Here is a 24966-nt window from a genome sequence, read left to right on the forward strand (position 1 = left end):
CAGAAAACATTGAACATACATGTATGTAACTAGCAAATTCCCATCGTATGTAGGTATCCATCCAGCCTCAACGCCCGCAACACGCCGTTTTGTAGCAAAGGAAAGAATACCCCCCCCCTCCCCCCCCTTCTCGGTAGGTAGGTAGGTAGGTAGGTAGGTAGGTAGGTATCATATTTGAAAAGGGGGGAGAAGAAAAAATCAAGTTTCATCATGAAGAAGAGATTCTTCTTCTTCGAGCGTTACCCAAACCAAAAAAAAAACCCCCCATCAGCCAGCCGACTTAGTCACTCAAAGTCGTGCGTTTCATCAAAGTACCAGCATCCTAGCATGTACTAACTGCAGCAGCACACATCCACCCTACCTCGCAGCCCTAGTCTGCTCATCATAAAACTCCAGCGTCAGGGCCGCTAGAAACCCGGGGATGCACCCCTTATCCCGGACCCAGAACTGTATGAGATCGGCGATGCGGCGAGCGAAGGGGCTCTGGGGGCCGCCGGCGACCTTCATGGTGCCGCGCTCGCCGTCGAAGACGATGCTGTTCTCCTGCTCGTCGGTGGCGGAGGGGCAGTACAGCGACTCGACGCGCATCTTGCCGTTCGGGATGAACGTCACCGTCCACCCCAGCGTGCTGAAGATGGCCTCCTTGAACTCCTGCGACTTCGCCGCCCACACTTCCTTCAGGCGCCGCGTGGTCTTTTGCGCGGACGCGGTTTCGCGCTGGGCTTCTTCGATCTCGCGGCGGGCGGCGGCGAGCTGTGATGCGGGGATTAGGGGCGTGTTTGGGTTCGGGGCGCGGCGGGCTTGTTTTTGGAGCTGGGACAGCAGGTCCTTGTTTTCTTGCTTGAGGGCCTCGAGGGTGGCGACCTTGATGGCTTCGAAGTCGGACGTGGGGTTTGAGCGTAGGGACAGGATGCGCGTCTTGTTGGCGGACTCGGCGGCCGCGAGACGTGACTGGACAACCTCGTGTTCCTTTTGTAGGACTTGATGCTGCGTCTGTAACTTGGAGAGCTCGTCGGCTAACTTCCTGCGTTTTCGGTTCAGTTCGCCCAGCTGCTCGCTTTCTGACTCGTCGGCTTTGCGTTTAGAGCCAACAACAGGCTCTCCCGCGGCAACAGATGACTCTAACGCGGAGAGTTCCTTATGCAGGGCCTGTATTTCTTCCTTGTAATTATCAACAAGTTGCTCGAGCTCGGTGACGCGGTCAACCTTGTTCTGATCGAAATTTACGCTGTTGAATGTCTCGTCCTCCGCATCGAAAGCTTTGAGCTGGGCGCGCAGATACTCGACTTCCTTGACGGCAAGGGTGCGTTGACGTTCTACTCGTGCCACTGCCTTGGTTGCTGATGCAGGGGCTGCGGTAATCTTCAACTTTTCGACCTGCGCAGATAGGTTCTTCTTTTCACTTTCTAAAGATTTGATGATTTCGTCACGCTCGGCAATCTGGGGCTGTATTTCACCCAACCTCTCGACAAGAGATGCCGAATTGTACCGCTCTTCGACTAACGCACGCGCAACAGCCTCCGGGGTGTCTAATTCCATCAGTCCACCTTCAGTGCTGGCGCGCTGTAGATAAGCAGTCCAAGCCAGCTTTTCATCTTCTAGTCGTTGTCTTTGCAGCCGAGCTTCATTTAGCTCAGGCTCCAGGGCTTCGGCGATTTCGAGTCGTCGCTGTAGCGATCGTTTCTCTTCTTCCACAATCTCGACAGCCTTATGTACTTGACGTAAATGGGTCAGTTCGGTGTGTTGTTTGCTGTTCTTCGATTCCAGCGACCGAATATGTTGCACCTGCTCGGTGAGTTCGCGACGAATAATAGCAATAGTCTCAGCGTCGCCAGTCTGTGCTTTAAGTCGTAATACATCTGCCTCTAATTCGCCAATAAGCTTGTCTTTGTCCACAAGCTGCTGCTGAATGGCGTGCATCGAAGACTCTCGTGCGTGGCTATCCTGCTCCAGTCCCTGGATAGTTTCTCGCAGATTCGATAGCTGTGTTTCCATGTCGCTTGCTCTCTTTTGGGCCATTCGGTCTTCCTCCTCTTTGGCAGCCGATAAGTCCTCCAGTTGTTCTCTCAGGAGACGCACCTCATCCTCTGCATCTCGGGCCTTCTTTTCTACTTCGAGCTTTTCTCTTGCTGAGCTTTCCTTAAGCTCTGATAGTTCGGTTTGCACGGTTTCGTATTGACGCAGGGCTTTGTTTTTATCGCCTTCGGCTGCTTGCTTTTGTTTGAAGTCGTCCTCGGCTTTTCGTCGTACATCTCGTAGTTCGTAGTCGTGTTGCAATGCAAACATTTCCTTCTCCTGCTCGTAGTTCTCTAGTTTGAAGCGCATAGTGGCGAGTTCGGCCTTGAGTTCCTCTATTCGCTTTCGTTGTGTCTCGTACTCTTCGGCATCAGGCGGCGCGAGATTCTCTTTAAAGCTTTCATGCGACGACGCGCGCTGCGACTGACCGCCAACGTGACTGTGTCGCGAGGAAGGCCTGGCATGATGGGAGGCTGATACATCTTCGGAGCCGGTAAGGAAGTTATAAGAGGGTTGGGTGGCTTTTTGGACGGAGGTACGAAACGAGGTGACCTGTATCCATTTAGATTTTTGATCACGTTGACTCGTGAAAGTGCCCAGTAATTTAATCTGGTCTCATTTGTTCATTTATTTATTTACTTACCCTCGATCGCGAAAACGCTGAGCCTCCAGGACTTTGACGGAATTGGCCTGCCATGGAGCCGCGCCAAGTGGCAGAATAGGTATAACGAAATAAGTAATGTAGATATATTTGAAAAGTCCCGGTGTGTAATTCTTAATACTTAATTCTTAATTGTTCAGAAATCCAGTTGTGCAGGATGAAGAACAATGAACTGTTCAATTGTTTTTGTTGTTTCCGGCTGGCCTAGCAATAAATTGCATGCGTTTAAACGTTTAAACGCCTAACCTACATGTAGGTAACTAAGTTTAAGCTAGGTTATTACTAGGTACTAGGTAGGTAACTACTAGTTAGTTGCTTTCGATTAACTAGGTGCATACATTATATTATCGTCACGTGCAGATAAAGAAAGCAGCTAACATCTTGATCATTGATCATTCAATTATTGAATGTTCCAATTATTGAATGTTCCTGGCTTGGCTGTCAACAAGAAGCTTCCAAGGTTCTATCAGCCCATCCAGAAGGAAGCTTACCTACCCGAACCTATCCACTAAGCCCACCATCTCATTGCCGGAACCCAATCCAAGCTCCCACGATGCTATGGTGGGCCTTGTTAAACGGGTTAAACGTAATGTAGCTGTAGTACTTCAATGTTCCGATGTCATTCTACACTGATGTAATAAGGTACTTTCTTACTTTCCTCACTTCCTACTTCGTTAGGCTTAACAGCTGCAAAACCCGGCATTGCAGTAATAACACCAAACCAAAACATCAAACATCAAATCACTTCATCTCTCTCACTTGTTTCCCCTAACCCTCACTCAAATTACTCTCCACTACATTCAGAATACATACCTCAACTCCTGAGGCTTCAGCGCATATGGAGTACTTCTCTCGATAATATCATTGCGGCTTTTGCTGCTAATTGTTAACTTCGAGTGCATATAAGCAATTCACGCAATTTGAATTCACAACCCCGCGATCTACAAATTCTTCTCCGTGAGCTTCCTTTACATCACAACACCATGGTTTGGTGCCCCTCAACTCCCATTTCGGGGAGGGTTTGGGCTACTTGGAGATATACCTCAGCCCTACGACGACCGTTGACCACTTCGGTCCATGCCACTAGGCTTTATTCCGGAAACGCGACTCGATTACACTACCGATCATCATCTTACAGTTCATCCAAGTCTTCTCGATCCCTACCCGTATTTAGACCATCGAGAACAAGTTTGCGTACATTTGCATCTAATGCGCCAAAGACATCTACTTCGACTTCCAAGGAAACCAAGGCTGCAACACACAAAATAGAGTCTGAGACCGATTCTGCCGCGAGCGCTGCTAATTCGCCAGACGAACCACATTCACAGCATTCTCCTTCTCCGACCATCTCTTCTAGCTCAACCGAATCAGACTTGGATTGGGAGGAAAAGCCCAATTTCGACATAGAAAAATTCACTGACCTTCCTTACACAAATTTTGGCGTGAACCAACATATGATCATTGACCGAGAGTTCAAGGAGGCCCTACGTCAGTTACTCTGGAGATTCCGAGCTCCCATTCGATATGCCTTCGCATATGGTTCAGGCGTTTTCCCACAATCCAAAGGGGATACAGCAACCCAGGCTGAAATCAAGGCCGTCCATCCCAAGGCCCCAGCTGCCATCCAGAAAGCCCAAGATGGCTCCCCAAAGATGATTGATTTCATTTTTGGCGTGTCGTATACGCAACATTGGCACTCCTTAAATCTCATGCAACACCGTGACCATTATTCGATGCTTGGCTCGTTGGGTTCGGCTGCTGTATCTTATGTGCAAGACAAATGGGGTGCTGGAGTCTACTTCAACCCTTACGTTACCGTTGATGGGATATTAATCAAGTATGGGGTTGTCAATATCGACACTTTATGCAACGATTTAAGCCAATGGGATACGATGTACCTAGCTGGGCGCTTGCACAAGCCGGTCAAGATACTTCGAGACGATCCTAGGGTCCGTCTTGCGAACCAGATCAACCTTTTATCAGCACTACGAACATCTCTCTTGCTGCTTCCTCCAACTTTTACCGAACAGGAGTTATATGCAACGATTGCCGGACTAAGCTACTTGGGAGATCCACGAATGGCGTTTCCAATGGAGAACCCGAAAAAGGTTGTCAATATTGTGAATAACAATATGTTGAACTTTCGTCGACTCTATGCGCCTCTTGTTGAATCTCTCCCGAATGTCCGTTATGACGACCCAGCTTGCAGCAATTCCGATTGGATTACCAACACAGATTCTGTGTTGAAACTACAGCAAGATATGGACCCGATAAAACGAGGCAACATGGTACGCCGATTACCCAAGACTTTCCGCGCAAAGCTATACTTCGAGTATCAGAAGAAATTCCAGATTCCCCAGCTCGAGTTTAACAAGATGATGGAAGCAAGTAAGGATGAAGACGCTGGCTCATTCAAGAGGCAACAGGGTGGTGGTTTCGAACAGCGCATCGCCCAGGATGATCCTGAATCGCTGCAAACGAATATCCGCGATGTGATCAAGAAGACAAGCAGTTGGCCAAGCACTACACAAAGCATCAAGAGCGCAGTGACTTCTGGCTTTAGCCGAAGCTTCCGTTACCTTGGTGAAAAGATGGACAAGTATCGCGAGGGGAAGAAAGTGGAAAGGGATAGCGACAAGTCTGCTTGAGCTTCTCAGGCAAGCGCAGATAAAGGTTTTGTGTATGCGAAGGCTTGTCACCACTTAGGATTTGTTGTGTTTGAATGTCAATAATATGACATATTGCATGGACGGGGTTTGGGGTTTCGCTTGGGTTTAGAAACGTTTAAAAAAGAAAAATCTGTTCCGTTCCGAGGCGCGGGTGGGTAGTGTCACCTCCCTGATTGTACAAATACATAGAGTGGCGGCCGTGTAGAGAATTATTTCATGGCCCGAGGGGGGGCGTTGGGTCTTTGGGTGTGTGGGTTGAGGTAGAAAGCGAGACAAAGCATGGCGGTGTTTTAAACTTTGCTGATATCACGGATGAATGATTGTTTAGGTATTTGTGAGTTGGCGATGCATGATCCTTGCCCATCGCATCGTCATAGAGTGATGTCATGACTCATGTCAATTGTTTCCCAGGTTGCGGCAACGCACCTTTATATACATATTATATACATATTATATACATATTACCTACCTAGGTACCTAGTAGGTATTCCTCATTGAAGTATATGGACATCTTAAGATATTCCTGACTATATTTTTATATTTACCTCCCCCCTCACTATATCTCAAAAGACGTTCTAGATAATAAACTGCAACATGTCTGACTCGCAATTCAAGGAGGGTGAGAACTAAATCCCATCCCATCCCCCCCTTTCAAACAATACATCCCTCGCTAACACACGAACAAAGGCCACTCCGTCCCCGTCACGCACCAGGAGTTCCCCGGCAAGGAGCACAAGATGCCCGTGCAAGCCCAATACGACACCTTACCCACCGCCGACGGCGGGCACCAGAAGTACCGGGCCGCCGGCAAGCTGCAGGGCAAGCGGGCCCTCATCACGGGCGGCGACTCGGGGATCGGCCGCGCCACCGCCATCCTCTTCGCCATGGAGGGCGCCGACTCCTTCATCGTGTACCTGCCCGACGAGGAGAAGGACGCGCAGGAGACGAGGCGCGCGGTCGAGTCGCTTGGTCGTAAGTGTCACCTGCTGGCCACGGATCTGACGAGCCGGGAGAACTGTAGGAGGGTTGTGGAGGAGGCGATAAGGAAGATGGGCGGAGTTGACGTGCTGTTTAATAATGCGGCGTACCAGATGATGACGAAGGATATACTTGAGCTTAGCGAGTGAGTTTGACCCTTTTATACTTGTCCGGATCGTTGCCTCCTCTCCGTCTCACACTACTCCTTTCTAACCAGCCTATACCCCTTTCCAGAGACCAATGGCTCCACACCTTCGCCACAAACATCCACCCCCTCTTCTTCCTCTCCAAGTACTGCCTCCCGCACATGCAGCGCGGCTCCACCATCATCAACAACGCCAGCATCAACGCCTACATCGGGCGCCCCGACCTCCTCGACTACACCTCCACCAAGGGCGCCATCGTCTCCTTCACCCGCGGCCTATCCAACCAGTTCGTCTCCAAGGGCATCCGCGTCAACGCCATCGCCCCCGGGCCCGTCTGGACCCCGCTCATCCCCGCCACGATGACCGAGGAGGCGCAGAGGGAGTTCACGAGCCCGATGGGGAGGCCCGCGCAGCCGAGCGAGATCGCGGCGTGTGTGGTTTTCTTGGCCGCGGCGGATAGTTCGGCGATCAGCGGGCAGACTATTCATTGTAATGGGGGGACGGTTGTTAATGGCTAGGGGGGGCTAAGAGGTTAAGAAGGGGATGGGCTGGTACCTATGTGGTTTTGTACGATGAAGAAGGTGGGATTGTGAGTTTTTTTTAAAAAAAAGAAATGAGTAATGAGATATATGATCTTAAGGTCTTCGCTCTGAGCTACAGTACCTAGATAAACAACCTACCTTGCCCAGGTATGTGAGCATTTGGTAGGTATCTATGAGAATACGACTTGCCTAGGTTAGGTGCCTAGGCTTTTAAGTATAAACTACCTGCCTACTCTCTGCATTGAGCTTTATCCATTGATATAGTTATGGTGAAGCTTCCTTGTTTCTAACTAGGTAGACACCTGAAGGCCTTTGAAAGGGTGATTCTGACTTGGGACTGGTCTGTATTTCTTCCTGTTCGTCCATATCTCAAGTTATGTATATAAATAACAACGTCCAACTTCAAGTAACTGCTACTTAGGTATGGTACCTAACCTAGGTACCTAGGTAGTTAGTGTATGTGGTATGCATCTCCAGATGCAACCTTACCTACCTACCTAAAGGCTAAGGTAAAACAAACACTCGACCCTGCAACGGCCTATCATCTGTAACCGCACAGACGGCACGCTATAACTACTCTCTAACCTTTAACCCCCCCCCCCTCCCCGCAGTCAACATTTTACCTACATACTTATTAGTGTAGGTTAGTAGTTACTGTGTAGATAGCCTTGGGGGTACATAGTAGTTAGGTAATCAACGTTTGCCTCCTCCTCCGGCAATGCACAGTTAGTTACATAACATAGTTAACGGTGGGTGTCATTCGCCATGCCATGCCAAGGCTGGCCCAGGGGTAAATACCCAAACCCCTGAGCACGGCTCCTCCTGGAGCCGCGTTTCCTGGCATCGCATCGCCTCTCTTCGATTGGCTCTTTCTGTCTCCTCTGGCAATGCCTCTTTTTTATGTAACTATGCTCTTACGGTCAACATCGTTAAGTGTGTAACTAGTGTAGGTACATAGGTGTAGAGTGCTCACCCCACTAACTTACCCCCTGTTCTTTGTTAGACTTCGTCTCGAGTTTTTTTCCTGCTAACCTAGAGCTTTTTCGTGTCTTTCTCGTCTACTGTTCTCTTCTTTATGCCATGGGTCTTGAAAGCTTGATCTTGTATACTGGCTTATATATAACATCTCCCAGGGATATGGGGGGGGGTATGGTGATTCTGCATAAGCCTCGAGCTAGACCTATCAGCATCACCAGACCGATTCGTACCTACCCCGGCTTGAACTGAACTAGTCGGCCGCGATGGGTAGTAGTACCTAGTCTTCGTGCGGTAGATGGAGAGCCAAGAGATGTCAAACTAGGTATGCGATGAACCCTCGGGCTCGGATCACGGGAAACCGCATGATCGATCGTTGGCATCATGTACATCTGGGTGCCTTACCTTGCCTACCCTACATACCTTAGCCTAATCTAGGCACGTAGTCTGATCATGTAGCACTTTGCTCTGGCCTGATCTCCTACTGGGTAGGTATGGGGGATCCTGCCTAAGATCCGATTCTCCCCCTCTAACTGTGTCTGCAGTTCTTTTCCTTTCTTGCTCTTCTGTCTATCTTTATTCCTGTCGCCTTCTTTTTTTTGCTTCTACCTACGCTTCCGTAGTCAATCTTTACTTCGTTCGTTTTGTCTGCTGGTCAGCGCATACTGTTGAGCAGTTTCTCCACATTCTCTATATCTTTATTCCTTCCTTTTAATCTTCAATAATATTTAACTCCTAGTCTCTAAACGAGATCCCGGCTGGTCCTTCCTTTTCCCCTTCCCCTCGTTATCAGGAGCCATAAGCGCCGAGAATCGTGTAGGAGTTAGTAGTCGAAGTCAAGACAAGTCAGGTCAAAGTAAGATGAAGCAATCACAGGTTATCACGGCCCTGGCCGTCATGTTCGGTGCCGCCTTCAGCGGCGTCTGTGCTGTTCCGGCCCCGCTGCCCCAGCAGGATCAGCTTCAGCAATTGCCCAACGTCAACGGTAACGCCAACAATAACGCCAACGGTAACTCCAACGCCAAGGGAGCCCAGGGATCCGGCGCCCAGGACCAGGCGCAAGGCAAGCTTGAGCAGCTTCCCGGCGCACCGGTCACCCAGGGTCAACTTGTCGCTCTCCCCGGGGAAGCGACGGGTGATGCTGCTGCCACCGAGGCTGCGGCGACAGTGACGGAGAGCGAGGCTGCTGCGGCAACTGGCTACGTGGTCAGCACTAGTAGTGCAGTTCTGCAGTCCTTGAGGGTCAAGTCTTCATCTAGCGCAGCTATCGCAGTTAAGACCTCCACTGCTGCTGCTGCTACTGCTGTAGCCGAAAAGTCGAGCACGGCAGTTATGCTCGAGACATCAGCTGTAAGTCTTTCAAACTACCTACATATTACACCCTTCTACTGTTCTTTCTTACCTAGTTCGCAAACCCCTAACTAACTTCCCCCCCAAAGGTCGTTGTGGCGCCCACCACCAGCTCCGTACTAGCCGTCGCCACCAAGAGCATACAAAGCTTCCAGAAGATCCCTCCCGCCGCTGCAACTGCGGCTGCTGAAATTGGCGTCATTGCGGCAAACTCGACCTTGGCCGCAGTGGTAGCTCCCAGCACCTCCGCTTTCGGCCTCCAGACGATCGGCGCCGGGACCATCGTGCACGTCTCGTCGACGACGGCCGCGCTGGGAGTGGTGGCTCCTACTACTGTTTCTACCGCGCGATTTACGGGGTTCTTTAATGAGACGGCTACTGCTGCCACTGAGGTAGGGCTCGTGGGAACTGGGGCGTCTACCGCGCTCGTTGCGCTGCCTACCGGTGGCGCCGGTGCCATTGCAGCCTCGGAGTCTCTTCGGGCGCTGCCGACTTCGGGTAGCTCGGGTAGTGGATCCTCCGAATCATCATCCGGATCCGAGTCCGGGTCTGCAGGTAACGGAAGCGGTTCGTTGGTTTCGTCCGGTGGCGAGGGCAGCTCCGATACCACTGCCACAACTACGGCTCTCGAGGCGCTCCCGGCCGAAACAACAGCAAGCGGTCTGCAGCAGCTCCCCGGCTCACTCGCATCCCTGTCTTCGGCCGCCGCGGCGAGCGCCACGGCCGTGGCTGGCAGTGCTTCGAATAACAGCACCGCGCTGCCACCGTTTCAAGTTAGTGCGGGGGAGAGGGCTTCGGCTGGGGTGTTGGCTGTGGTGGCGGTTGGGTGTGGGACGGGGCTCTTGGGTGTCTTTGTGCTTTGAGGTGGTGTGGGGTGAAGGGGGTGAAGACTGTTGAGGGGGGGAGTAAATTAGGTGGTTAGGTACTTGGATGTCTGTGAGATATTTTTAGGGGTTAATCTGATCTAGTTATGTAGCTGAATTGTATTATGAGCTATGGTTGTTAGGTTAAGCGTGTACTCCTTTCGTTCGCTTGGCTATTATCATATATTTATCATATATATGAATTCAATGTCTGTGTTTTGTGGTTTGTTGGTTAAGGAAAAGAGGAAGAGACGAAGACGCTTATATAGTTAGTAGGTACGAATACCGAGGTGATCGATAAGATAAGAAAATCCGTAAAAGTACCTAGGTACATACATGTACAACTCGAATATAAAATAAAATAAAATAAAATAATCTCAACCAATCTTATCTTTCTTATACTGTTCAACCGCGCTTATGAGCCCGATATGGTTGACCCCAATACGGTCGTGTTCTCGGACACGGGGCTATTATAGCGTCCATTTCTTAGGAATATCATCAGCCGCATCGCGATGCTTCTCATCTTCCTTTAGAAGGCCGCAGCGCTTTCTTACCCTGGCTATCGAGACATCATGCGACGACACGTGTGTCGCCGTACTGGAGAAGGATGTGGGTGCGGGAGGAGCAGCGTATCTCCGCTTTAACAAGAAGATCACGTCTGACAATCGTGAATTCCGCGGTGTCGACCCCATGACAGCTGTGGCGTCCCATACACAGCACCTAGCGAATTTAATAAAGGAGGCTTTGCATACGCTGCCCGAAGCGCAGGGAACTCCTACCGGGAAACATGAAAGGACAGACGGTAACCAGGACGGAGCACAAAGCGCAAAGGACGATGTCCTGCGGGTCGACGGGCGTCTCCGCCGAAAACCGGACTTCGTGACGGTTACCCGCGGGCCCGGCATGATGTCGAATCTCTCGACGGGGCTCAACACAGCCAAGGGGCTCGCCGTCGCCTGGGATGTGCCATTACTCGGCGTCAACCACATGCAAGCACATGCTCTGACGCCAAGACTCGTCAGTGCTCTGCAGCGAGGCGAAGAGCAACGACAAAATCCAGGGGAAGCACCAACCACAACAGCAGATGAGGATATGGAGCTAGCGAATACAACGGAAGAAAATACAGAAACCCCGTCGTTCCCCTTCCTCTCCCTTCTCGTCTCGGGCGGACACACCCTGCTCCTGCTTTCGCGGTCCCTCAACCACCACACCATCCTCGCCGAGGCGAACAGCATCGCGATCGGCGACATGCTCGACAAGTGCGCGCGGGAGATCGTGCCGCCCTCCGAGATCGCCGCAGGCGACAGTGTCATGTACGGCCCCGTGCTCGAGCGCTTCGCCTTCCCCGAGCCCCCCGGCCTCGACATCGACTACGAGTACACGCCCCCCGCCACGCGCGCCGACGAGATCGAGCTCTACGACTCGGGCCTCGGCTGGGGCCTCACGCCACCACTGCACCGCACGACGCAGATGGCCTACGAGTTCGCCGGCATCAACGGGCAGATCCTCAAGCTCCTGCTCGCCCGCCCCGACATGCCCCTCCCCGAGCGCCGCCTGCTCGCCCGCCACGCCATGCGCCTCGCCTTCGAACACCTCGCCTCCCGCCTCCTTCTCGCCCTGAAGAAGCACCTCCCCGCCGCCGCCGACGAACCCTCCCCGCGCACCCTCGTCCTCGCCGGCGGCGTCGCTAGCAACCGCTACCTCGTGCACATCCTGCGGTCCGTCCTCGACGCCCGGGGGCACGGCTACCTCGCGCTTGTGCGCCCGCCCGCTTCCCTGTGCACCGACAACGCGGCCATGATCGCCTGGACGGGCATGGAGATGTATGAGGCGGGGTGGAGGAGCGAGCTGGATGTCCTGGCCATTCGGAAGTGGTCGCTTGACCCGGAAGCCGAGGGTGGCGGGATCTTGGGTGCGGGGGGTTGGGCTAGGGATGGTGTTAGTAAAGGAGAGAAGGATTAGGAAAATGAAAAAAAAAAAAAAAAAAGAGAAGTAGATGGCTGTACGATCACGTCTATATGATTTCACTTCATTGCATTGCATTGGGCGGCATGCTATGATAGCATAGCATAACAATCTACATACCTAACCTAGCCTATGTAGGTAGATATAATGGAGTTACTAAGGGTTTGACGAGTAAACCGGAAAATTGCACGGATTGTGGAAAGAGAACATCTCAATGTTTCCATTGTTATACATTTCATATGCGCGGGCAGGCCCCCGAATTAAAGGGCCCGTGAGAATTTTGCGCCTAGACAGCTATCATAATATGCTATCTCAGCTTTGCGTTCTCTTCCCACCCCTTCCCGCCTTCTCCTCATTGTAATATGACCCTTGTGACCAGTGTGAACTTCCTTCTTTTCGGAAGACCGGTAATATGTCGCCTTGCTATTTTGAATTTTCTTTTCTTTTGCGCAAGTCATATTTAGTCCAGAGAGCTGGTGACGTTGGTGAACTCGCCCTTCTCGAGCTTCGTCTTCCAGAAGATGGGGTTCGTGTCGTTGAAGCCATGCTTAACCCAGCCCTCCTCCTTGACGTGGTATAAGTTGATGTATCCACCGGAGTAGGCGTCTCGGTGGGTGGCGGCGAGGATGCTCCGGCGGCCCAGCTCCAGGGCGTCCTCCTCCGTCAGGTCGTACTTGTACTCGGCGTCGAGCACACCGTACGCAAAGGTCTGGCCGGACCCGACACAGAACAGGTTTCCGGACAGGCGGGTGCCGTCGGAGTCGATGTAGTAGAGGGCGGGTCCCTCCTCCTTGGTGACACCGGCGCACATGGTGCCCATGGACAGGCCCATTCCCTTGTACTGGTAGACGAGGTTGGCGAGGATCTTGGAGGCGGCGGCGACACTGATGCGGCGCTTGTGACGCAGCTCGTGCAGGCGGCACTGCATGCCCAGCCAGGCGAGCCAGTACTGGCAGTCGGCGGCGCCGCCGGCCATGGTGCCCAGCAGGCAGTTGTTGATCTCGATGACCTTCTTGACAGTCTGGGAGGCGATCCAGTTACCGGCGGTGGCACGGGAGTCCGTGGCTACGATGATGCCGCCTTGGAATCGGAAGGCGAGTGTCGTGGTACCGTGGGCGATCTTGATGGGGCATTCGGGGTTTGAACGGTCGTCGGTTGCTGCGCGGAGCCAGGCGGAGGGCTAAGGTTGGTTTGATTAGATCCTGCCTTGATAAAGGTATAAATTGAAAGAACACATACCTGGGCTACTGGAGGCATGGCAAACTTTAGGGATAGGCTGGAGCTCATGTCATTCTGGAGATCGTCTTCCTGGTCCTCGGGATAGGTCTCTTTGTGCATCGCAGCCGGGCGGCTGTACCTGGCCACGAGAGTGTCCATGACTATTGTATTAAGAGTGTGTGTGGTGGAAATGAGGAATAGTTAATGGAGTGCTGCTGTTTTGTGGTTGTTAGTGGAAAACAATAGTAGAAAGTGGTTGAGAATGGTAAAATGGTAAAGTTAAAAGTGGCAGCGTACCTAGGAAAGTTGAAGTGACGTTTGGTTGGATGAGGCTTCACTGTGCTGGTTACTCTTGCTTGGTCGAAGCTCACTCAAGGCAGCTGGCCCGCACGCGTTCGTTACTTGCTCTCTCTCCGACAGCAGATGGTCCAAGCTCCTTTTTTATGCTGGGGGCTAACTATTTAGTATTCGTACATCTGATTAGATAATCAGTACCTAGGTACATAATTCAAGACATCTACAATTGTTACACACTTCAATGTTGCTAACCTAACCTCACTTCTTCAACCCCCTCGCCCATATGAACGCCATCCCCGATACTACAATTTAATTACAGGTTCAGCTATATACTGCGCAGAGAAATGTTGGGATGGCTAATTCAATTCTACTTTCAAAAACGACAAATAATAAAATAAAAAGGTGGATGATGTGATGTCTATGTAAGCCTCCAAAAACTCCATTTGCCGGTGAGAGCTCAAAGAGGTAGGTAGATATAAGGTAGAAGTGTGTCGTGTTTATACAGCGTTCGTGGCCACATACATGATAGCGCGTGCTACACCTGCTCGAGCCCATCTACCATCTCGATTACTCCGGTGAGTTCTTTTAACAACCCACTACTCCCATACGTTCATTCTGCTCCTGTTTTGCTCCCTACCTCAAGAACCTTCAAGAACCTCAAGAACCCCCGGGTGCCCGATAACCCGAATTTCACTTTCATTTTTTCTGGCCAAGGCTACCATTAGCCCCTCCTAAACTCGGCGTTCCCGACTGTCGTGCACTAGGCATGCCTGAGACAAGGCTCTCGCGGCTCTGGTTCGCTCCCCCTATTGACATCGTCGGTGTCAGCGATCTTTGGAACGGATCGCCTAAGGGCGAGTAGGGACTGGCAGCCGACTCTACGGTGACACCCGTATATCTGCTAGCCGATGAATCCTGTTCAATAGGTTTCTTATCATCGGAGGCGGGGGCGCTGAAACTAATGGTGATGCCAGACTGGCCGGTCTTGATGCGTTCCAAAAGTAGCGAGTTGCGCGCGTCCAGGGGTGTAAGTGAATCGAAATCACGATTCATCTTCTCTGCAAAGTCTGTTAGCATGCTGTTTTATACTTGAATATTTGCGGTAGAACCATGTTCTTGCCACTTACCCATCTCCTTTCTGCGCTTGCGGTGCGGGTTCTGTTTGCAAAGAGCCACGATGGCGTTCCATCCGATGAGGACCGCGAGGGATGCGGCTAGAATGGATTGTACAACAATCAAAACCACGCCGGCTACTGTTTGTGTTGACTGGGCAATGCCGAATTCCTCGACAAAAATGAAGACGCAGACCACGGAAAGGAACCGGACGGCCTGGATCGAGATGTTGATAACATTGCCCGACTTGCGCTCAAAGGGCTTGGCCCAGGCCAACAGCGCCAACATGGCTCCTTCCACCAAGAGCAGACAGATTGACTGCGCCATGCCATGACCGTCGGTAGCGGCGAGAACGAACCCCTTAACGAACATGTAGAGAATGACCGGGACGAAAATCCACCAGTAATCCTTCCTGTACGATTCATAGAACATCGAGTATTTCACCCAGATCTTCTTGTCCTCATATAAGCTGGCAACATCACCCTCGGCATTCTTGAGCCTATTTGCTATGCTCCAGATCTTCCACGAGAAGAAGGCTAAGATACCGGTGAAAATGACCAGCGTGACGCCCGCAAGTGTCTGGGCACCCCAGGAATCTCCATGTGTGAACTGGAATACACAGTACAAAACCCAAATGCTGTAGAGTACCAGGATAAGAGACGTGATGGCGCGGGCGATTGAGTTCCAATAATGCTTGCGGAAGCCGGATAACGATTCGGGGAAGTTGCCGTATAAAGACCAAGCTTCTAGGATGACCTTCACTAGCAGAATGCCCACCACGATGACGCCGATGACGATGGCAACGATTAGCAGAACTGTCATGAAGGTATTGGCTTGCGGTACGGTCAACTGTTGGACGTATCTCTGAATACCGGTCAAAGCATTATGGATCGCATCTTCGGGGCTTGATGAGTCGTCGTCTTCTGTGTCGCGGGCTGCGAGGTAAACCAGGTCTCGAATGGCACGGCTAGCAAGTGTGCTATTCCCACTCGAACCACTGGCGGCGAGAAGCTTAGACTTTTGAAGATATTCGACGCTGTCATTGGTTAGATTACCGCCCGTCATCGCTCTGAAGTTGTCGATGGAAATTTGCATCTGCGTCCATGGAATCAGGCCCGTGGAAAAAGCAAAGTTTCGAGTGAAACTCTGGTAGACCTCCGGTAACTGAACCGACATCAAACCGTTTACCGCAAATCCTTGGAATACACCGAAGACCTCCACAAAACTTGGACTGAAGCCACCCGCGCCGGCGCCGCTACCAGCCGCACTGGCTCCTCCAGACATGGCGGATCCCACTGCTCCTGCGCTGCCCATTAACAAAGCCACTCCGGCTACACTGGCGGCCACATAGGAGACCGCGGCCACGTGAGCCGTCTTTTTGTTCGTTACCTGGGCGTGTATGCAGCCTGCATCCTTCGTTTCGCCCAATGGCTTCAATTGGAGCGTTGCTTGGGCTACGATGTCGGGCATCTGGAATGCAATACCGGGAATAGCATTGCTATACTGCGCAGGGACTGACTGGCTGCCGGTAGAATTGAATACTCCCTTCGGAACTATGCTGTTGTTAACCATCGAATTCTGAATAGGGGTAACTTAGGATCCGGTTCACATACTAGGACACAGCTGGCCAAAAAACGTCGCGGACTCGCAGGGGTTGAACGTATTCGAATAGACGTCGTGTCCGTATGCGGTTACGGCGAGCGTTATGGATACGTTGTACTGCTTGTCGCTCACGCCCGACATGTCGAAGCTTATTAGCTGTGCGTCATTGTTGTAAGAAAAGTCGACCTGTTGTATGTTGATGTTGCTATTGGTTTTGCAATTGGCGAATCCACTCGTGACTAGGAGGCTATCACCTAGTACTCCGCTAACAAATGCCGTCGCCAATATAGCTGCCCACCGGATATTCCATCTCGAACTCGGAATTGCCATCTTGAACGAACTGCTTTTCTATATCGGAGAAAGAACCAAGGAAATCGTAAAACCACTGGGAAGTGGAGGTGTCCGGAATCTAACTGCGTATGTGTCTTGGTATATGTGCGAGTAAATGCTCGCCTCAGGTATGCTTGAAAATTCAATCGCTAGATGCTGTTTGCTGTATCACACGCCCTTGTTGTACCATACAACATTTGCCGAGCTAATTAAAAATCTGTAATGAGTGTACGAAGGTCCTCTCTCGAAGATACTACCAAGTGCAGTATCAACGACAGCCGATGATGAAAACTCCAGGACGAATATAAAATTTGTCTTGGAAATTTTCAATGTTCGGCAGAGAGGACTTCGGTTCGGAGGGCAGAATTTGATAGCAAGGATTCTTTGGCTTATGCAAATGCAAATAAAGAGAGAAAAATAGAGAGAATGGAAAATCGGCCTAAGGATCAACCTTTGGAAAGAATAGAAACTGGCAACAAGTTGCCTCCTTGAAAAAAGAGGGAAACGACCAGTAAATGTGGTGGGTTGGGTTTTCCTGGATAGGTGTGTGTACCTTAGGTAGGTAAGTTGGTAGGTAGCTGTTATAGCGGTTTAATAGTCCAGTAACGTGGACTTGGTTGTAAATAGCTTCGTCGATAATGATGGCAAGAAGGTCGACGATGGTGTATGTATTGTATGGATAGAGAGAAAGGCCGTTGTCGTTTTCGTCTTGGGCGGTGGAGGTTATTTTGATGAGAAACGAACCTTTAACTCTGGAGTAGCGAATAAACGAATGTGCGAGAGAAAGGTCAGCTCAAAAAAAAAGAATCACGACGCAAGATGCAATGCAGAATGAGAGAATGCGGCGAGGAGGGAGAAAAAAAAAAGTGTAGGTTCACAAGTTAGTAACCACTGCCAAAAACAAAAATGAGTGTGAAGGTCAAAGCAGATTCAGGTTTGCAGGTTTGTGGTGAAGGGAAAGAATTAAGCTGGGATCAGTAGATGCACCTCGAGGATTGCCCCTGACTAAGATCTCTCTCTACTCTCTCTCTCTCAACTCATGTCTCTCTCATGTTCCTCTCTCTGTATGACAGTGTATGTAGGTACATACCTATGTAGTTACATAGTGTGGGAAAAAAAAGGCAGCCAAGCTTGATGAGCTCCCTTGCTCGGTTCTTTTTAGTTTAAGTTGAAGTCCCCCAATCCACCTGGGCAATTATTATCCAGTGATAACTAGTGTATCCACAACACAAGGAACAAGTTCGAGAGGCCCGGTACCCCGGTTCCCCTTATCCTAGTAATATGTATGTACCTGGCATAGTTACTACATACATGTATGTAGCAAGAGGAGAGCCCCATCAATCGCTCCACGATGGTGCTGTGCTGCTGCTGCGGACGACAGACACTACTCTCGCAAGACCCCGAATCCACATGAAACCAAAGGGCCCCATCCCCCTTCTTCTTCTTCAATCCCTTCACTTCAACTGTTCCTTTTTTCCCCTTCAACGTTCAATCAATCAATCAATGTTGTTATGTATGTAGGTATGTATGTATGTATGATGCTGGTGCTGCCCTTTGGCCAGGTCATTGGATGGAGCGGCAAACGCCACGGCCGAGCCAACCGCAATTAGGAGAAGCGTGGCCAGCCACTTTGGGGCATTTCGAAACACGGTGGATTTGCATTTTACATAGTATGTATCCATAGAGATGATGTACTATTAATATGTAACTAACCTAGCTGTGTAGCTGTGTAGCTGTGTAGCTGTGTAGCTGTGTAGCTGTGTAGCTGTGTAGCTGTGTAGCTGTGTATGCTATGATAGGTACATGGTGGTTGAACTACCGTCAGTAGCGTCAGGTAGGTATGTAGGTATTCTCTCCAGTCAGGTAACTAACTCAGGTTACATACAATGTCATACATACATACAAACACCCATCGACGTCATCCGTCATGTAAATAATTGGTTGGATGTTCATTGCTACCTGAAGATCTCATCTGGAGTTGACTACACAACATGCGTAACCTACCTACCTAGTTATCAGCTAACTAGGTAGGCATTTCCATAACTATGTACTTGATATTGCAAGATTCACACTTGACTGCGTATATTACGTATCAACCTAGACAAGTACGTAAGCATTAATGATGAATCTCATTACTGGACCAAGAAGGAGGCGAATCGGGCTCGAAGATTTTTATCTTCTTTTCTTCTTCTTTATCTTCATCTTTTGTTTGGGTTGGTTCGATTAACTATTTGAAAATAGAAAAGGAAGATGAAGAAAAAGAAGCAAATAACTAACTAATAAGGAGAGGAACTGGCGCGATTGGCTATAAATCGCTACCAAGGGAATCCCGCGTCAGGGGCGGGCGGCGGCGGCCCCCCAGGGGTTGCTTTTGTAGCCAAATTTACATATGCAGGTACCTGTTAGGTATCTAGGTATATATAATAACTGGGTACGGCTGTATCAAGATTGATCCATATATACAGCCATTGATTCCATTGATTCCATTGAAATTGATTGAATACCGAAGAAAAGAGAGAAGTAAAGAGAAAGTTCTCGCCATTGAAGTTCTTCTTTCGTTCGTGTTCCAATTAGATGAACAGAAACGAGGGAGATCCTCGATCATATGTATTATTTTTCTTTTCCTTCCCTTCATCAATGTCCTTACTTGATACGTAGGTACATACATATGTAGGTACATACATGTATGTAAGTAGGTACTTACCAGGTACCCAGGATTTGCAGTCTCGTCCCCACATGGCAGTCAAGGTGATCCTTGCTACCTAGCACTAATTGACTTTCATCTCATTAGCGGATCCCCCCAGCAATCTAATAATATGACGAACCTTTTCCAAAAATCCCGGGACATTACTATGTATATTATATAATTTTAATCACTCTTATGCATTGGCATTTGCTTGGTACGTAGCTATTCAGATGGGGATGCATCGTATAACTTATATTCACATAACTACAGTACAGTACACATCTAGGTAACTAATGTGCATCGTATAAACTGTATATCCAAGACGACAAATCCGGGAGGGATGAGATCCCGGACGATTCAAACAAATTCGCTACCAAAAATAGTGAACTGGCAATAACTAACTAGGTTAGGTATTTTGAATTTCTGACACCTGCACGTTCTTACATACCGAGGTACAGTACAAGACATACATACCTTACCTGGGAAATCTATTCTAGAATGAATCCGTAATTACATGTGGGTTCAACGAGGATGAAGGGCTCTTCTAAAACAAGAACGAACGAACGAACGAATTACAATAACTAGGTAGCTATTTATATGTAAGGTAATTGAGAAATTCCCTTCGTCCTTGCAGACAGTGTCTAGTTATTAGACAGCAAGCAAGGCAGGTTTGGTAACATGTGAACTTCGAAGCAACTAACTAGTTACCTAGGTTAAACCAATAAAAAGGAAACCTTTGAATGAACCCAACCAACCCCCTTTTTTCTTTTATTCTTCCCCCACAAAGTCGGCACCGGGAGCATGTACATACATACCTACCTACCTAAACAACCTACTAGGTTAGGTAGGTAGGTACCCCCTTTGCAGTTTAATGTTTGATCATCGTTCGTGATCAAGGTTAAGCTTATATGTTCCGAGTTGATTGACGCAGTGAGTGGAGATGTTTATTATCAAGCTCAACCTTAGTTGCAGTACCTAGGTTAGATATGTAGTGTAGTGTAGTGTAGCTGGAGGCCTCTAGACTTTGCTCACCTGTGAAAATGCACACACATACCTACATAAGAACAAGGCTGGCCTAAGACAGTCAGTCACCTACATAACTACATCGAATGTTCCCAGTAATATCAACATCGTTGAAGTATCGCCGAAAAATGCAAGTAAACAAGCAAGCGAGAGAGGTCTATTGAGATATATAACCGTCCGTAGGTAGTCTAGAAGAAAGCAAAGCCGGAACCACCCTCGAAACCCCGACTCGAAACAGATGATTGATAATAACTACCGACCGAAACAGAAAAGACGCCTTTCCTCCTCCTTCCCTCCCACCAAACCAAGCATAGCTCAGAGATGTTCGTTTCTTTATTTGCATACGTGCGTACATGCGTGCGTGTGTCTGTGTGTTTTGTGTTCATTTGCCTGTCGTTACATTTGATGCTTCTTTTTCAAGCCCCCCTTAGAGAGGAGGTTGATTTGTGTATCTAATCCAGTCATATCCCCTTACCTCGAAGGGCATTCATAGCATAGAGAAAGAAAGAACCCCTTTAAAGTCATTCATTGCCACCAGACATATATAGCCTCCCATCCCCCCAAAGATAACGTTGCGGGAAAGAAAGGAAGAAAAAAAAAAAGAAGACTTGTGCCCGTGATACTTGATACTTGATACTTGATGTAGGAGAGACACCTGACGTCAAGCAAGTTACGTATTGTGGCTGAACGTAGCATGGGTAAGATCTAGAAACGAAACGTAGCAAGGAGAAAAAAAAGAAAATCGAATGAAAAAAAAGTTTGGAATAGATTGAAAAATCTCCGTCATACCCAAATAACGCCACGGGATATCGTAAGTGGTTAAAAAAGGAAAAGCAAAGAAAAGAAAAAGAAAAATCATATCGAGAAACAGTGGGGAGCCATCCTGCAAACTCCAGCTCGGTGTGGGGGTGAGAAGGAGTACCTATGGGTATAATATCTGCCAATAAAAAGGGAATCGCAAACATAGCGTAAGATCGCATGAGATCGCATAAGAGAAAACGTAGATACCTAGATACCTAACAGGTATCTAGGTCAAAGAACTTTTTATTTATTTTTCACATTCAAGCGTTGTAAAAGCCGCCGCCGTTATGCCCCGGGTGCGGCGAGTGCCCGTACGGCGACACCGAGCCCGGGTGGCTAGCATACTGCTGCTCGACCGGCTGCATGCCGCCAGTGTGCCCGAGGTTCTCGTAACACATCGACCCGGACGGATCTTGGATCCCCAGCGGATTGAGGTCGAGCTCGGGGAACGGCTCTAGTCCTTCTTGTTGCTGCTGCTGCTGCTGCTGCATACTCGTGTTGTACGAGAGAGTGCTAGGGCCATAAGGGGAGGAGGAGGAAGAAGGCCCCATGGTGGTGATGATAGCGAGCGGGTTGTGGTACTGCGTCTGCAGAGGCTGGAGGTTGGTGTAGTTTTGCGGGATCATGATGTTGGGGTATTGGTTGTTGGGCATTTCGGGGTACGGCGACCGCTGCTGCGTGGTGTAGTACGCGTTCGACATGGGCATCTGGCTAGGGTTGCTGTAGTTCGTGTTGCTCATCTGTGGATAGTTTTGTTGTGTGGGAACAGAGTTGGGCGTGGTCGTCGTATGAATGGTGTTATGGTTATTGCGTGACTCGAATGATGATGACGGATGTTCCTGCTTGACCGGAGGCGCCGGAAAGCTGGGACGAGGAGGGTCCTGCACGGGGCTGATGATGGTATCGGCCTCGAGCTTCTTCGCGTTGACCACGCTCAGCACGGGGAGGCTGATGTTCTCCATGTGCTTCGCCAGGTGGACCGTGAGCTTCTTCCACGTCGGGAACGTCTTCCGACAGAAGCGACATGGCTCGTCCGACGGCTTGGCCTGGGTCTCGACGTGGCACTGCTCGACTTTTTGCCACGTGTGGTCACCGCCACCGGCTTTCTTAATCGCGGCTTTTGTCTTGATCCTCGGCTCCGTGAACTTGTGCTCGCGAACCAGATGCTGCAGGAAGTTGTCGCGTCGGTAGCATATATGTCGGCAATCGTCGACATCGCATGTCCACCACTCCAGATGACGATGACCTTCGTTCTCGTGTCGGACCCAGTCTGCCTTTCGTTTAAACATCTTGGGCTCGCGGCACTTCTCCCAGGTGCACGTGAATGGCTGGACATCTTCGTGTACGTGCTTGGTCCAATCCGAAGGCTTCAGGAACCTCTTGCTCATGAAGCAAAGCTGGCACTCGAACTCCGCCGGCAGCGCTGTAGTGGGAGGCATGGGGATCCCCGGCGGGAAACTTTCTGAGTTGATGCCACCCTCAAGGGGAGTGGTGTTACTATCAGAAGAGTCTGGTCGGGTGGATAAGGGGTCTATGCTACGCTCGCTATTTTTGCCATCGAGTGGAACGGCAGATCCTCCCAGCGAAAGACACAGAGCTCCGCTGGTGCACTTGCGAAAGTTGACCTGATTCAGATGCTTGATCTTGGCAGTCTGGAGATGTTTGTAGCGCACGACCAGTTGATGCGCAATGCGGTCGGCCAACCACCCACTCTCACCTACAAGTCCCGGGTTCAAAGCTAGAACGTGTTCCCGGAAACCTGCAAAGGTGGGTTCGATGATCTTCAGACTGCTTGGCTCAGCTTTTACATCTCCGTCGTCAAACTCATCATCATCATCCTCCTCATCCTCCTCCGGCTCCACTGCTGGCTGATGATGTCTTACCAACGAGGCAACGGGCGGTCCACCTTGTCTTTTCAACATCTGGACGAGATTGGGATGCGAGATGAGTTCCGAATTGGAGCTCTTTGGAAGCTCCGTCTTGCTTCTCGGCCTCCTCAGGCTCTTCTTGTTAGGCGGAATGCTGAGGGAGCCGAAGGGGCTCTTGGGGGATGTCATAGAAGGGGTGCTAATTGAGCCGCTTCGAGCATGAGTGGTTCCAATGGATGCAGCACCGGTAGCCATTCCAACTAAAGCAGTGTTCAAGTTGGGCGTGGGCTTCTTGGTGATTCCGGTTATCCCCCAACTAGTGGTACGCGATGGGGGTGCCAGAGTATCCTTGGACTCCCGACGTTCTTGTTCGTCAGGATCTTGTGGCGGGGCTTCGCTGGCATTGCTCCCTTTCCTCTTCAAATTTTGGCTGCCGCTGGGTTTCCGTACCAAGCTGGGAAACCTTTTGATGAAGTTCGGCCGGCGAGAGTGAGAACTGATGGACAGTTTTTTGAGGAAGTTACCGCTGACAACACCCTCCATATCTACAAGACTAGGCAAACTCCGTCTGCGCGTTCCCCAAGTAGCTGCCCTTGAGACAATTGACTCGTTGTCTTGACATTGGCGGTTAAACTTCTCTATTGCAGCTTGCGATGATTCCGGTTGGTAATGGGGGCCAGATTGGATAGCGTAGATGGCCGGCGCATCTGCCCAGGTATTGAGTTGTCGCATTATGTCAAAATCGGTCTGCGTGATGGGCCCACCAGGTCCATCGACGTTATAGTATGCCTGGCCCTCAATATGTTTATTTTCGGTGGAATTTCCTAGCGGGATTTCGCCTGTAGGTATATTGTCCTCTTCTGAATCTTGCCCGCCAGCTAATATATTGGAAGTGCTTTCTAAACCGTTGGATGATCGAGAAACCCACTCATAAACTTCCTTATTCTTTTCATGACGCTGTCGGCGGTTAGTCTGTTGGTTGAGACTTGGCACCTCGTCAGGAGGCCGGTCCCCGGGAGCGAGTCCTCGATTTCCCGTGGCAGAATGTGGCACCCAGTTACCTGCCGTATCTCGCACAGTAGCTGCCGTACTTCCATGACTGGGCTCACCAGCCAAATCGCCAGCCGATGGCTGGGAGGGTCGAGGACTTTCCGCTCCGGCCATAAAAGACCTCTCAATTCCTTGTATTAGCGCATCGTCGTCCTGGTTCCACATAGAAACCGTCACGCGGGGACTTTGCGGAGCCATAGCAAGCATGCTCTGTTCAGGATTATCTTCACTGGAAAAACTATCACCATTAGTGCTGGGTGTCAGTTGAGCTGCAGACTGGGTCGAGGTGATAGAGTGCGCAAGGGGCCGAACGTCGGTGGAAGTCTTGTTGGTGTAGGCGAATACCGATGTGGGTGGTACGGAAGGTGTCTGATGAGGACTCAAAGGGTATTTAACATCTTTAAAGCCATAATTTTGGGTTGATTGAGCAGAGGGCTCTAGCGCGCCGTCAAACCCCCCGAGAAAAGACGGGGCCCCACTATCGTCGACGTTGTCGAAGTTGACACCGAGCCAAGCGTCACCGAAGTCACTACTGAGATCACTCGACTGGTAGATATCGTTTGTGGAGACAGAGTCTGCAGGAGTGAAATGGCTCGCAGGAGAGGCTGAATTGCTTTGTATATGGGAGGAAAATGGCGATAATAGGTGAGATTCAACAGGGGTAATGGGAGTCTTGAAGTTGTGAGTATAATTATAGTTATAGTTGTTGTTGAGGTTCTGGTTCTGGTTCTGAGATTGTTGCGACTGGTCGTTTAGGTGATCGCGAAGGTCAAGCGACGCGGGCGAGACTGTGTATCCGGCACTCATGTTCAT

General features: G+C 50.1%; 9 protein-coding genes across 9 annotated transcripts; 4 read left to right on the plus strand and 5 right to left on the minus strand.

The window, feature by feature from the left end:
• Positions 1–39: 39 nt before the first annotated feature.
• On the minus strand, positions 40–2944 carry GGS25DRAFT_496083 (spindle assembly checkpoint component Mad1). Its single transcript, XM_049261497.1, has 2 exons — positions 2660–2944; positions 40–2568 (listed from the first exon to the last, which is right to left on the minus strand). Exons 1-2 carry the CDS (start codon positions 2711–2713, stop codon positions 358–360), a joined length of 2265 nt encoding a protein of 754 aa, XP_049115889.1. The 5' UTR covers positions 2714–2944; the 3' UTR covers positions 40–357.
• Positions 2945–3091: 147 nt separating this feature from the next.
• On the plus strand, positions 3092–5443 carry GGS25DRAFT_335563 (mitochondrial matrix Mmp37). Its single transcript, XM_049257936.1, has 2 exons — positions 3092–3319; positions 3575–5443. Exon 2 carries the CDS (start codon positions 3661–3663, stop codon positions 5323–5325), a length of 1665 nt encoding a protein of 554 aa, XP_049115890.1. The 5' UTR covers positions 3092–3319; positions 3575–3660; the 3' UTR covers positions 5326–5443.
• A 497-nt stretch (positions 5444–5940) lies between these two features.
• Positions 5941–6988, plus strand: GGS25DRAFT_523011 (NAD(P)-binding protein; the record flags this gene model as incomplete). The annotated part of the gene is made up of 3 exons (XM_049264352.1): positions 5941–5965; positions 6034–6469; positions 6559–6988. The coding sequence occupies 3 exons, from the start codon at positions 5941–5943 to the stop codon at positions 6986–6988; spliced, it is 891 nt and encodes a 296-aa protein (XP_049115891.1).
• Positions 6989–8848: 1860 nt separating this feature from the next.
• On the plus strand, positions 8849–10200 carry GGS25DRAFT_523012 (uncharacterized protein; the record flags this gene model as incomplete). Its single annotated transcript, XM_049264353.1, has 2 exons — positions 8849–9337; positions 9427–10200. The coding sequence occupies 2 exons, from the start codon at positions 8849–8851 to the stop codon at positions 10198–10200; spliced, it is 1263 nt and encodes a 420-aa protein (XP_049115892.1).
• Positions 10201–10430: 230 nt separating this feature from the next.
• Positions 10431–12394, plus strand: GGS25DRAFT_335635 (glycoprotease family-domain-containing protein). The gene has a single exon (XM_049257938.1). The coding sequence runs from the start codon at positions 10618–10620 to the stop codon at positions 12160–12162; it is 1545 nt and encodes a 514-aa protein (XP_049115893.1). The 5' UTR covers positions 10431–10617; the 3' UTR covers positions 12163–12394.
• Positions 12394–13716, minus strand: GGS25DRAFT_335626 (proteasome component PRE2). The gene is made up of 2 exons (XM_049257937.1): positions 13405–13716; positions 12394–13345 (listed from the first exon to the last, which is right to left on the minus strand). The coding sequence occupies exons 1-2, from the start codon at positions 13540–13542 to the stop codon at positions 12626–12628; spliced, it is 858 nt and encodes a 285-aa protein (XP_049115894.1). The 5' UTR covers positions 13543–13716; the 3' UTR covers positions 12394–12625.
• Positions 13717–13852: 136 nt separating this feature from the next.
• Positions 13853–17365, minus strand: GGS25DRAFT_335664 (TRP-domain-containing protein). The gene is made up of 3 exons (XM_049257939.1): positions 16407–17365; positions 14808–16346; positions 13853–14738 (listed from the first exon to the last, which is right to left on the minus strand). The coding sequence occupies exons 1-3, from the start codon at positions 16723–16725 to the stop codon at positions 14377–14379; spliced, it is 2220 nt and encodes a 739-aa protein (XP_049115895.1). The 5' UTR covers positions 16726–17365; the 3' UTR covers positions 13853–14376.
• A 3204-nt stretch (positions 17366–20569) lies between these two features.
• On the minus strand, positions 20570–21723 carry GGS25DRAFT_496106 (uncharacterized protein; the record flags this gene model as incomplete). Its single annotated transcript, XM_049261498.1, has 1 exon — positions 20570–21723. A coding segment is annotated over exon 1 (455 nt), but the record flags the coding sequence as incomplete, so codon positions are not given.
• GGS25DRAFT_532610 (uncharacterized protein) lies at positions 20899–24966 on the minus strand (the record flags this gene model as incomplete). The annotated part of the gene is made up of 2 exons (XM_049265605.1): positions 20899–24164; positions 24213–24966. 2 exons carry the CDS (start codon positions 24964–24966, stop codon positions 21496–21498), a joined length of 3423 nt encoding a protein of 1140 aa, XP_049115897.1. The 3' UTR covers positions 20899–21495.

The sequence above is a fragment of the Hypoxylon fragiforme genome (genome assembly GCF_022984875.1).
Source record: "Hypoxylon fragiforme strain CBS 206.31 chromosome Unknown GGS25scaffold_6, whole genome shotgun sequence".
NCBI lineage: Eukaryota > Fungi > Ascomycota > Sordariomycetes > Xylariales > Hypoxylaceae > Hypoxylon > Hypoxylon fragiforme.